This window comes from Cydia splendana, chromosome 26 (genome assembly GCF_910591565.1).
Source record: "Cydia splendana chromosome 26, ilCydSple1.2, whole genome shotgun sequence".
In the NCBI taxonomy this organism is placed as follows: domain Eukaryota; kingdom Metazoa; phylum Arthropoda; class Insecta; order Lepidoptera; family Tortricidae; genus Cydia; species Cydia splendana.
This window is the reverse complement of record NC_085985.1, coordinates 1,382,465-1,396,414: the sequence shown is the minus strand read 5'-3', so window position 1 is coordinate 1,396,414 and position 13,950 is coordinate 1,382,465. Positions and strand designations below refer to the sequence as shown.

The 13,950-nt window shown below is 40.6% G+C and overlaps 2 protein-coding genes across 2 annotated transcripts in view; one reads left to right on the top strand and one right to left on the bottom strand.

Annotated features, from left to right (window-relative positions):
- Nucleotides 1-13,950, bottom strand: part of LOC134803288 (zinc finger protein 57-like) — a 124,501-nt gene that overhangs the window by 102,112 nt on the left and 8,439 nt on the right. The window lies entirely within an intron of this gene.
- Nucleotides 50-12,464, top strand: LOC134803291 (zinc finger protein 260-like). The gene is made up of 7 exons (XM_063776061.1): nucleotides 50-494; nucleotides 919-1,066; nucleotides 2,274-2,429; nucleotides 3,079-3,186; nucleotides 8,520-9,117; nucleotides 10,460-10,675; nucleotides 11,514-12,464. The coding sequence occupies exons 1-7, from the start codon at nucleotides 339-341 to the stop codon at nucleotides 11,767-11,769; spliced, it is 1,638 nt and encodes a 545-aa protein (XP_063632131.1). The 5' UTR covers nucleotides 50-338; the 3' UTR covers nucleotides 11,770-12,464.

Here is a 13,950-nt window from a genome sequence, read left to right as displayed (position 1 = left end):
CTTAGAAAATGTATAATCGTAATTTTAATGATTGAATATATATAAATATATATAATTCAGGTGCGAAAATAGGCTAAAGCCATAAAAATAATTGGTAAAAATTGTAAAAACATTGGTACATTTTCTGAACCTGAACAGGAATATGCCCATTCGACTGTTACGCCATCTGTTGACGAGTAGAATCACTACAATGAGACAAAGCCATTTGACATATTGGAATTAAAATGCAGTATCAAAACGCATACTTCAAGAGAATGCCAAAAAGAATAATATTCTCGCACAAAAACCCATGAAATTTTACTGTTTATAAGTTAAAATATGATTCTTATTTGATAATAATGAGTGTTGATAAAGGCAAAGGGCCGATTTTCGACCCTGGCGTATGTCGGTGCTGCGGCTCGTTGAAGCGATGCCGCTTGTTGAACGTCGAATATCAGTGCATGGGCCAGAAGGAAGTCTATGCTGATATGATAATGGATTGCTTTGGACTATTGGTAAGTAAATATCTGACCGAAAACGAGGCAGTATGGCCTATAGTCTTAGCCTGTCCAGAAGGTCGAATAATAAAATAAAAAAAAGTAAAATTACAATCAATCACCTAACTGAATTGTATGAGAATGGATATGCATAGCCATACAACTACGTTATGTATACGAATGGTTTAACAAATAATTGGAAAGAGCAAGGGAAGGGAAGATCATAAAAAATAGCATTGGTACCTCCTTTGCTACAGTCCAACCTAAAATTACATATTAACTGTCAATTCTAATAATGGTGAAATGAATACAACTAACTTGATCCACATATAAATAATAATGGTTATTTAAAAATACACAGGCAACCTACAACCTTTTGATTGCTATACACGAAATATTACAATTATGGATAACATTTAAAGTTTTTAATTTTTGTCCACAGATGTCACATTTAGATGACAAACCATCAGCTCGGCTGGTGTGTGCAACATGTGTGGCTCGTCTGCGTGAGGCTGCTGCGTTTCGAGCACAAGTGCTTCGCTGCGAGGCCGCATTCCTACAGCTAAGGATGTGCGAGACAGAGGCTGCAGGTACTCCTTTAACCTTTTAACCGCCATAGACTGATATAAAGTGTCATTCAATGGAAGTTGCTAAGTATGTTTTAAACAAACCGCCATATTGAAATTGGTTCGGAATGATCAATTTACTAGTGACTTTTGTTTACAGTTAGCAAGTTCTATAGAATGACACTTTATATACATACAAAATCCAGCTCATTTCGCCGTAATCTGATAAATAAGACAAAACATGGTCATGGTGTAATTTTCTACTGGTGGCAACACAGGCACGCTCAATGAAAAATTCTAAGCGGTTAAAAGGTTAACCTAGCTGTCATTTTCCTAGTCGCATTTAAGGGTGGATCCAGGGGAGTGAGGGTCATGGGGACCCTGATCTGGGTCTAAGATATCAGTAGATATAAGGCGTGGCATGAGCTTGTGAAGTGATTGCGATGTAATCACTCCTGACCACTTGACAGTTGGTCCTATTTGTGAAGCAATGAGTTATATTTCTTCAACATTTATTTATGTGTGATGAGCAGTGATCGACACGGACGGTGCCACATTGCGGGATTCCGAACAAAAATCTAAATATGGACATGAATGGACATGACACATAACTCAAATGCCGCGATGTTGTTCCTAAAAGTAATTCTGTTGAGTGTTATTTTAAATATTATTTTGAAGAGTCTTTGAATAAGATTTCTACTCGGAACCCGCGGTATGGCATTGAATGGTTCTGGGTTCAAATCCAAAGGCATTTATGTGTGTAATGAGCACACATATTTGGTCCTGATTGTTTTCTATGTATTGCTTATGTGTTTTCTATGTTAGGCATTTGTATACTACCTACAGATATTGTTTTCTGAGTACCCACAACACAAGCCTCCTTGAGTTTACTGTGGGGCTTAGCCAATTTATATAGGAATGTTAATAGTTACCGTAGACCGGGGTGACTTTGGAAAATTTGGGGCTACTTTGATAGATTTAAAACGGCCATAGAATTATGTACCATTATTCATTATTTACTGAAAATGTTCCTGTAACTTTAGTTAGATTACTATATATTCATATTCACCTACTGTAAAAAATCTCGCATAAATATATATAATGGCTTAAAAACTAGAATTTTAAAGTCGCCCCTGCATTTGAAAGTCGCCCCTGCATTTGAAAGTCGCCCCGGTCAATGGTACTTATTTTATTTATTAATATACATTATTTAATAAATTTAATAATACAGACAAGCAAGCGCGTCTAGACGCATCCGCCATGTTAGAGGTGGAGATCAAGCCGGAGCCGCCGGACGAGCCCCCGGGCTCCCCGCCCTGCGACAACGACGACCTTGACGACCGGGATGACCTTGATCTTAAAGAGCATATGGATGAAACAGAGGAACGTGAGTGCTTTGATCTGATATACCATACAATACATACACTACATACATACACTACATACACACATACATACTTACATAGACTAGGAATCCTCTAGACGGAGCTTATAGCAATTATTTCATGAAACCGATGCTGCCAAAAATACAGGGGTGCGGGGGACGAGGTGAGCGAGTCCCGGGCCGTGATTGGTCCGTTCAAAGACACGGGCGTCACACAAAGACACTTGACTCGAAAATGGAGTAAAGCTACCGCATATTTGTGGCAGAGGGGGTAGCGCTACTATGCTGGAGGATTCCTAGTCTGTGCCATACAAGTTACAATAGTTATTTGTTTTACCAGATAGTATAGCGTTAAGTAGTAAGCGAAATACTCTAAAATTTAACCACGAGCGTGGCGAGTAGTTCGTAAAGTGGAATCTTGAGCGATGCGAGTGTTTCAAGTGTTAAACTTAACGTGATTTAACACTTTAAACTCGCGTTTTGTACACGTAATTACGTCATGAACGGGTCTAACGCGATTCAATTTCTTTATTTTACCTTTTTTCCAACGTTTCATCGTGGTTTCATTGTATTTTTTCGTCAATTCTAAGTTCTGATACGTTATTAATATTACCTAAATGATAATATGAAAATGTATCCTTTTTCCCTCAAGCGGAGCGCGTGCAATGTCAGTCTCCAGTGGACTCCGATGACATGCCTTTGAAGCGGCGCAAGAAACGCGCGAGTAACGGCCGACTGCCGCCCGTGCAACAACCACCCGGTAAGCTCTTTCACCTATACTCTGTATTTTTAGGTATTTAATAGGGATGTACCGACTAGTCGCCGACTAGTCGGGAAAGCCGACTATCCGGCCACATTTGTAGTCGGCGATTAGTCGGCGACTAGTCGGCAAAAATGGCCGATTAGTCGGCACTTTATTAGTGAAAGAAACACAGAAAAAAAAAGAAATCAACAATCAATATTTACCATATGTTTTATGTTTATTTTACTAAAATACCTATTCAGGGTGCATACGAACACTTTTGTTCATATAATTGACCATTTGATCGTTATCGTATGTTAGTGGGATGGTGTTTTCCTCTACAGGTCGATCTCAACTGATTCTCGGGTAATTTCATGTGCAAGTTCGATAGTATTTTTTTATTATTATTATTCAGTTTTTGTTTTTCTTTTAATGGTGGAGCCATGAGCAACTGTTCTATTAATGTTATTGCAAAATTTAGAGACAGTCAGGGCACGTTGCTCGTAAACGCGCTGACCACAGGGGATAGGTTCTTAACTGGCGACTACGTACGGGAAATAGAGCCTTGGAAATATCTCCTACAAGCTGTACTGACGGTCTGCTCATGATTGCAAAATAAAAGAACTAAAGACAGAAATTAAACGAGGATTCTTGTGATAGGTCTTTGAACCTGTAGAGAACACCTTTTAGCCAAGCTAAATTATGATGAATAGCGCAACCAAAGGAGCAAAACTATTGTTTTTCACCTGAACTTATACGAAACCAATGATCTGGCCGACTAGCCGACTAGTCGGCCGACTAATCGGCCATTCGAGCGCCGATTAGTCGGCTAGTCGGCCAAATCAATAGTCGGTACATCACTAGTATTTAAATAAAAGTAAACAAATAATTTGTAATAATTTGTTGGTTAACCAACCAAATACAAAACCGGTTGGATCAGTCACTGAACGGCCTGACTTTAACCTACATTATTTGATCGTATAATGTTTTCATCTACCCTCAACTGGCTTAAGGAGCCATTTGAGGGTAGATTTTGTTTACTTTTATTTAAATACCAAAAGATACAGACTATATAACATTACCATTGAATAATTTTACGGTTTAGACTCACTTGTTTTTAGTCACTCGCGCGACATGTTTCGGAGAGCCTAGGTCTCCTTTCTCAAGCACTAACAGTGCGAGCAGCGTACACGACGGCCGTGTGTGTGTGTGTGTTAGTATGTCTCACAACAGTTTAAATTCGATTATAACATTACTCCCTTTGCGTCACGCTATCGGATAATAAAGGTATAGTTCGTAGCTTTGTAATAGAGCCCGGCGGTTAATCCTATTGTCTATTGTTAAGTAAAACCGCACGTGCTACTTACCTGCGAAAAAGGGTCATTATTACCTATTCTATTTGGCACCTGAGCGCGGGCTAGTCTAACGCTCAAAAAACCAGTGTAGGTGCGCTCTCCGATAACGCGCCTTTGTTACGCATCTCGATGACACATTTTAGACTGGTTCTGTAGTGTTCGACTCGCCGGCACTCAGGAACCGAAGTACTGTACTTTTTATGCAGGTGGTTGTGGCACTGGCACGAGCGGTTTTACTTGACAATAGACAATAGGATTAGCTCGGGCTCTATTAGAAACCTACGAACTATACGCTTAGCATGACTGGCGTGATCGGGCTCACACGAGACGACGCCCAGGATCGCGCAAAGTGGAGGAAAGCAAGTAGGAAAGCGGACCCTGGCAAAGGCCGGGATAACGCTAGGTAGAAGAAGAAGAGCATGACTGGAGCCCTCCGCGCTACCTTGTGAATAAATGATATTTATCTGCCATCTTGTGGCCTGAATCGGAAACATAAACATGTACTTACATTGACACGACTTCACACGTCAAAGCAAGTGCTGCCATCTACCGTTTTCGTACGTCTTCTTGTGCATAGTGGTTCCGCCATCTTGTGGGCTACAGCGGAAGCTTAACCTTTTGGACGCCAATGACCGATATATCCGCACCGCAGGTTCAACGCCAAAGACAGATTAATCGGTCACAGACCACAGAGCAACATAGACCTACGTGCATATGCATAAAGTTCAATTTCAGTTTTGACACTTGGGTGACGTGGCGTCCGAGTGACAGCTTTTGTGTTTGACACGGCGTCGAAAAGGTTAAACTCCACATTTACGCCTCGCGCTAAAAATCTAACGGCTCCTCTACAGTTCATGCACGCCCCCTATAGGGCGCTAACGGCATCGGCACATTCGCCGGATGTGGACGAACCTTTACGTGTTCCTTTATATTTAGAACAGGGATTCCGTATATAAAACCGGTAATCCTTACAAAAACAATTAACCGATTAATCAACCCCGTGAAAAAAACAATAAATTAATTTCTAAAGAATGAATAAACTTACATGACAATCGAAGAGGAATTAAGAATTCAGTACCACAAACAAGAACACAGAAGAAAGAAGAGCGATAATAACGTGTTCTTTTCTTTGTAGGTCTGGAAGACCAAGACCGCAGAGTGAGCGCAGAAGACGAGACCGAGCTAAAGAAACACCGCGCCAATATAAAGATACTCCTAGAATGCTCTAACGCCACCCCCATACGCTGTTTCAGCGGTTTTGGATACAAATGCTGCTATTGTGTGGAAATATACACACACCCGAATGATTTAAAGACGCACACATTGACAAAACATGATGTGAGAACAAGGAAAGTCTTAATGCAAAGGAATTTGCTTTTTGCGTTCCTTGTAAGACTAGATATAACTGGGTTAAAATGTATGTTATGCCTGGCAGCAATGGACGGGTTGAACATGTTCATAGAACATTTGAAAATAAAACATCAGAAAAAATTACATACAGATCTGAAGAGTCACATACTTCCCTTTAAGTTTGATGACGGTTTAAAATGTGTTGTATGCGCAAAGGTTTTTACTAAATTCAGGAGTTTACAAGAACACATGAATGTTCATTTTAGAAATTACATTTGTGATGTTTGCGGAACGGGGTATCCGAATAAAAGAATGTTAGTTCAGCATTGTAATATGCATAAAACTGGTGTGTTTAATTGCGATTATTGTCCAAAAAGCTTTAACACAGAGCAGAAAAAGAAGTTACATGAACGATTCGTCCATATATACGCCAAAACGAACTTTTTGAATAAATGCGGCGTATGCAAAGAGCGATTCAAATGTTATAGAGCTAAGGAAAAACATATGCTTGCGATACATGGAGTGTCCAGCGCTGTCAAATGTCAAGCGTGTGAAAAGACGTTTCAAAATCAAAGACTGCTAACCATCCACGTTCAGAGAGACCATTTAATGCAGCGACCACATAAATGTACAATTTGTGACATGTCGTTTTTCGAAAAGCAGGAATTAAAGAATCATTCGGTGAAGCATACGGGTAGTAGGGAGTTTCGATGTGAGATATGCTTGAAGGAGTTTGGGAGGAGGAAGACTCTGCGGGAGCATATGAGGATTCATGAGGAGAGGAGGTTCAGGTGCGAGGAGTGCGGGGTGGGGTTCGTGCAGCGGTGTAGCTGGAGGGGGCACATGAGAGCGAAGCATAGTGTGGTGTGCTAGTTAGTAGTGAAGAGTAAGTTTACCATTTCAGTAAAACAATTTAAATAAAAAACCGGACAAGTGCGAGTCGGACTCGCCCACCGAGGGTTCCGTACTTTTTAGTATTTGTTGTTATAGCGGCAACAGAAATACATCATCTGTGAAAATTTCAACTGTCTAGCTATCACGGTTCGTGAGATACAGCCTGGTGACAGACGGACGGACGGACGGACAGCGAAGTCTTAGTAATAGGGTCCCGTTTTACCCTTTGGGTACGGAACCCTAAAAATAAGTTAAAACGGAATAACTAACGTTCGAAATCGCCCCAGAGATAAGACCTAGCTAGATCGATTTTTCGCCTCCGAAAAACCCCATATAGCTAATTTCATCGAAATCGTTAGAGCCGTTTCCGAGATCCCCGAAATATATATACAAGAATTGCTCGTTTAAAGGTGATTAACAATGATCATGACCTCATTAGGCGTGATTACGGTAAGCTCAATAAGGCTTGTGTAGCGGCGTAGAGAAATTAGTACCTAAGCCTATGCTTAGGAGTGACTATGAGTGCTCACTCTATACATCAGTTTGGTTACCAAACAGACTATTATTTTCGTAGTCGACATCTAGCGTCAAGTAGCGGAATTATCAGTACTGCTACACGACACTAGATGTCACGTGTGTCGCTACTGACGAAAAGTGTATTGCTCAACAATTTACAACTAATATTACAAGCAGAAGGAGTTGAAAATAGAGTTCCGGTTAATCCGGTTATTAATATTAGCTGAAAATTGTTGAGCATTAGACTTTCCGTTAGTCGCAACATCTATTGTCAAGTAGCAGTACTGATAATTCCGCTACTTGACGCTAGATGTCGAACACTGATTTAAACTTTCACGATTATTAAACATTATCAAACTGCACAACGGGACTTAACCACCGAGACCACGGGGACAACGCCGTCCTCGAAACGTCGGAGGTAAATCTTAAAACTTAAATACGCGATTAAGTCCCGTTGTGCAGTTTGATAATGCTAGATGTCGACTACGAAAATAATAAGCGTTTTGAAAACAAATCTGATGTATGGAGTGAGCACTCTATGCTTTCTTATTTCTCTACTAGCTTTTGCCCGCGACTTTGTCTACGTAGATTTAGTACCAGCAGCTAGAGTAAGTACCTACAGCGCCTGGATAAAATCTAATAGCAATTCGAGCAGAAATATGCTTAATTGTTTACACCAATTAACAGGCACTTCATTAATTTTCTCATTTCCACCCCCCTTTTCACCCTCTTTAGGGTTGACTTCTTACATAAAAACTATCCTATGTCCTTCCCCGGGACTTAAACTGTCTCTATGCCAAATTTAAACTAAATCCGTTCAGCGGTTTGCGTGAAGAGGTAATAGATAGACAGACAGACACACTTTCGCATTTATAATATTATATTATAGTATATGGATGGTAGTGGGTAATTAACATTTTATTTATAATATTAGTATGGATGGTAGTGGGTAATTAACATTTTATTTATAATATTAGTATGGATGGTAGTGGGTAATTAACATTTTATTTATAATATTAGTATGGATGGTAGTGGGTAATTAACATTTTATTTATAATATTAGTATGGATGGTAGTGGGTAATTAACATTTTATTTATAATATTAGTATGGATGGTAGTGGGTAATTAACATTTTATTTATAATATTAGTATGGATGGTAGTGGGAAATTAACATTTTATTTATAATATTAGTATGGATGGTAGCGGGTAATTAACATGTTTTCTCTTTGTTGCAGCCCTCCCCATGTCCAAAGTCCAGCAGCTGATGCGCGAACGCGACCCGTCCTACATGATCGACACAAACGTCGTCACCGTCGTCGAGAACTCCTACATCTGCCCCTTCAAGTGTCGACACAACCATCTACTCTGCTACTACTGCGGGGCCAACTACTCCGACCCGACCGCTCTCCGACACCACACCATCTCCGAACACCATCCGAAGAAATTCAAAGTCATCGAACACAAGAAAATGATTAAAATGGACTTAACAAGAATAGACTGTAGACTATGTAGTGAGAATATTAGTGATCTAGAAGAATTCAAGCGACATATAACAACAGTGCATAATAAAAAATACTATTTTGACGCGAAAGATTTAATCTTACCATTTAGATTGACTTTGAACGAGCAGCAGTGCGCGTTGTGTGACGAAGTGTTTCCGTACTTTCACGCTTTGAACAAGCATATGAACAAGCATTTCAGTAACTATGTGTGTGAGACGTGTGGTTTGGGGTTTGTGGATAAGGGGAGGTTCGTGATGCATCAGCAGAGGCATGAGGAGGGGGACTTTCCTTGTGAGACTTGCGGGAAGATTTTTAAGGCGCAGTATAACAGGTGAGTCCTTATGAGACTTGATGAAATTCTTAGGCAAAAAGATTTTTAATGTAATACTTTGACGCTATCGTCGCGGGTTCAAACACTTTAAACCCCGGCTCGTACCAATGAGTTTTTCGGAACTTATGTACGAAATGTCATTTGATATTTACCAGTCGCTTTTCGGTGAAGGAAAACATCGTGAGGAAACCGGACTAATCCCAATAAGGCCTAGTTTACCCTCTGGGTTGGAAGGTCAGATGGCAGTCGCTTTCGTAAAAACTAGTGCCTACGCCAAATCTTGGGATTAGTTGCCAAGCGGACCCCAGGCTCCCATGAGCCGGGGAAAAATGCCGGGACGGGAAGAAGAAGAGAAGACTTTGACGCTATCGATATAAATGTTTATTTCGATCGTCATAAATAATAGGATAAATTGTCACCATAAAAAGATCTATGGCGTTATTCATAAACGGCTACAACTTAATCAGTTGATGATCGTCGTTTGTCCCTATCTGTCGTTATGCCATAGAGAGGGACAAACAACGGTCATCAGCTGACTTAGCAGACGTTATGAATAACGCCGCCAGTCTATATCTAGTAACTCGACCAATCTGACCGACCGGAATAGAATCAGAACGTTTTTATTAGAGATGCACCGGATATTCGGTTACTATCCGGTATCCGGCCATTATTTTCATATCCGGCCATTATTTTCATATCCTGCCGGATACCGGATAGCAACATTACTAACTTCGGAGTAAATAAAATTGGATTTAAGAAACATTCACGGTCATAATCGTACTCGTTTATTATTTTAAACAATTTAAACATTCCACTCGCTTGCACGCGCACTCATTTCGAACCTAGAAATGAGTCCGCGCGAACGTTCACTAGGAAACAGGTCAAATTAAAATTAAAAATCAAAACCTGCACAATTCGCACCAAAAATACCGAAATGTAGGTTTAGTTCCGCCGGCCGGATACCGAATATTCGGCAGATGGGTAGGCCGGATATCCGGTATCCGGCCAAACAACTATCCGTTGCATCTTTAGTTTTTATAATCGATATAGTCGTGCTTCCTGGCATGCGGAAGTCAAAATAGACAATAGTGTTGTTAACTGAACAATGGATTTCTAGAAGCATGACTACATTTTTAATATTGTGCTGTCTAAAACTAGAACCCTGAATGTTTCTGGCATAATATTTCTTAGATATATTCTCAATAACATTCACCTTGAACTTGTAGTTTAAGTTTGCATGTCAAAGTTCCTTAGTTTCGTCACTGACTGATCATCATAATTCTAAGGTACTTCTAGCAGACCCACCTTTATTATTCTTGTCTGACTAACTGTTTTATTAAAGGGACCTCCACATCGACCGGGTGCACAACAAGCGTGGCCGCGTGTTCTGCCCCAAATGCGACGTGAAACTGATGTCGTACACGCAGAAACTGAAGCACTTGGTGGAGGTGCACGGTGACGCACCGCTGTCGTTCCCCTGCAGCTTGTGTGATCGCGTGTTTGGCACTAGACGAACGCTCACCATACATAGGAGGAAGGACCATTTGAAAGACTACAGGTAGGTACACTTTTTGCCAATTTTCGACTCCCCTCCTACTCTTAAGGATGCAACGAAATATGGCCATGATGATGAATACCTATAATAAATATGTACCGAATAATATTAAAATAAAAGAATCTGAGAAGGATAAATAGGAAAAATTCTAATAAATATCTTTTTTACTATTCTCCTTGCACCATTTTCAGTGGCGTAGCTAGGCGTAGGCGAATAGGGGCCTTCGCCCACGGCCTCGCACTTAGAGCGGCCTCGCAAAGCCAACCTTTTTATTTACCTTGGGGAAAACGGCCTCGCAGATGAGGTTTTCGCCCACGGCTAGATTAGTTCACGCTACTCCACTGACCATTTTATTATGTCTCTGTTTAGTCCGATGAATGACTAGAAGATAATGCCAATAGACATTGAGCCCGCTTTTTTACATTATTTTTGTGTTTTGTGCAATAAAGTTTGCCGCTTAGAGCATTAAATAACTGGAGTCGCCTTTAAGAGCTTACCACTCTGCCGAAAAACTTGCACAATTGTGCAAACTTTTGTATGGACTGACATGGCTATTTGTACGTTACGTACAAATCGTGTAGAAATAGCAATACATTCGACGTCCCCTCCCCCGCAAAAATCGGCAGACTGTTTCGTACAGAAAATGACAGCCATGACGTCTCCTCTCCAGTTACTAAATGCTCTAAGGTTTGCCGACAACAAGTTACATACTTTATACTCTAATAGCCACACGCGCCGCCTCAAAAGGCACGTCTACACTGGCCGTTGTGCGCGAGCAAATTGCCTCGCGCGTATGCTCGCTCTGTGTGGACCCGGCTTTTACAAATATTATTTTCCCCAGATACGAGTGCCAATTCTGCGGCCAAAAGTTCTTCACCCGTTTCGCGCTCAACAACCACATGCCGACACACACGAGGGAACGCAACTTCAAGTGTAAAGTTTGTGAGAAGACTTACCCCCGACTCAAGACGCTTAAAGACCACATGCGGATACACACGAATGACAGGAGATACAGGTGCCATGTGTGTGGACAGGCCTTTATACAGAACTGTAGTCTCAAGGGGCATATGAAGAGCCAGCATTCGGAATTTGGGTGAACTATGGTTTTTAAAATCTGTCAAACCAATGGGGTTGGCCGGTCGAAGTATTTAGCATAGCTTGCCCTGTAAATCCCTAGAATTGTGTCAATTATTTTTATGGAATTTTATGCCCTGGATGCCAGCCCTTAAAGCCAAATCTCATAGAAAAAGGGGCAAGCTATGATGGCGCCATCTATGCAAACCTTTGACAGTTGCCAACCCCATTTTCAGTGGTTCAACTTCAAGTGTAAAGGGTACGAGAAGACTTACCCGAGACTCTATGGTGGACTATGGTTTTATAAGTCAAACCAATTTTGTAGATAGAATGAGGCGGCAAATTTTGAAAAGTCATATGGCGTTCTAAAAGATGGCAGTAAATTTACTATGACCATAAGCCTCTATACACTCAATTCTCTTCAGTGTAAGTAACTGTACAGATGTAAATATTTTATTATTTTTATTAATGTAGGTTTGGCTCATATTTTAACTAGTTTGAATCAATCAATCAAAAGAAATGGCTCTGAATTCAGTTGTTATTTTTATTTCATTTTGTAAACGCTAATCGTACGTACCGGACCGCAACCTTGGTTTGGTGGACTCTTTCTAGCTCTTACTTATAGCTGCGTCCTCTCACTCAACCGAACAGGCCTCGGACCGGACCAAGGTTGCGGTTCGGTACGCCCGTCTCTTACAGCTTTAAGTACCCGAGTCGCCATACTAGCTGTATAGAAAAATGGATGTTTATGTTAGGGCACCAACTATACGGCCAGCAAAACTATTCGCTTAGCCCTGCATTTTATGTGTAAATATGTATCTACGCATAAAATTTGTTGATTGTCAACTGTACATACATGCTCATGTTTATATTCAAAACATATTTATAAAGTGGTTGTTTCCTTTTAAATGCCAAAACCTTATAGGTCTACCGTTTGCTATTAAACTTTCGTGAGACATGTTTTAAATTGTTTATACGACAACGGTTTCACTCACTTGAATTTTTAGTCGCTATTGGCGACATGTTGTAGCGACTAAAAATTCAAGTGAGTGAAACCGTTGTCGTATAAACAATTTAGGTCTACCTTTTATTTTTAGGGTTCCGTACCCAAAGGGTAATAACGGGACTCTATTACTAAGACCACAGAATAATTAATAGTACTACCGTACAGAAAGGAAACTTCCTACAAAAACGAAGTTTGACAGCGGTTCAGGGTCGAATAATGCTGTCCCTTTCTAATATATGGCACTATCCCTTTCGGCTATTTAGGGTTGTCAAAAATCAAGTGATTATCTTATCTGTGGTCGTGCACGCAAAAGGAAGTCAAGTGGTGCCAACCCTAATAATTGCTCGGAGCAATGCTGAGCCGAGCGGAGCCGAGTTTGACCGAAGTCAGGAGTTTCGCACCCCTGCTAAGACTCCACTGTCTGTCACCAGGCTGTATCTCATGAACCGTTAGCTAGACATAGAACAGTCTTCAGACAGTTGAAATTTTCACAGATGATGTATTTCTGTTGCCGCTATAACAACAAATACTAAAAGCAGAATAATAAATATTTAAGTGGGGCTCTCATACAACAAGCGTGATTTTTTGTGTAATGGTACGGAATCCTTCGTGCGCGAGTACGACTCGCAATGGCCGGTTTTTTAAATTTCATTGCCATCTCAAGAACTATAACATTTAAAGTGTAACGTCTACATAGTTAACCTCTGTCGACCTAGTAACATGTGATACTAACTCAATTTGGCTTGTAGCGACTCAGTATCACACGTGTGTTACTATAAAGCAAGATGGCTTTGTATCATTTTTAGGGTTCCGTACCCAAAGGGCAAAACGGGACCCTATTACTAAGACTCCGCTGTCCGTCCGTCCGTCTGTCTGTCTGTCACCAGGCTGTATCTCACGAACCGTGATAGCTAGACAGTTGAAATTTTCACAGATGATGTATTTCTGTTGCCGATATAACAACAAATACTAAAAACAGAATAAAATAAAGATTTAAGTGGGGCTCCCATACAACAAACGTGATTTTTGACCGAAGTTAAGCAACAACGGGCGGGGTCAGTACTTGGATGGGTGACCGTTTTTATAGATAATGGATAACCCTTCGTTTGCGAGTCCGACTCGCACTTGGCCGGTTTTTTTTGTATGGTCTTGGTTAAGGTTTTAAGGTATTAAAACAATACATAAATTATAAACATAT

Bases quoted from the DNA above. Each gene is read 5' to 3' on its own strand.
- LOC134803291 (XM_063776061.1), top strand. From the start codon at position 339: ATGAGTGTTGATAAAGGCAAAGGGCCGATTTTCGACCCTGGCGTATGT. The intron at 2,430-3,078 runs GTGAGTGCTTTG...TTTTCCCTCAAG, and splicing joins TATGGATGAAACAGAGGAAC to CGGAGCGCGTGCAATGTCAG. The intron at 9,118-10,459 runs GTGAGTCCTTAT...GTTTTATTAAAG, and splicing joins TTTAAGGCGCAGTATAACAG to GGACCTCCACATCGACCGGG.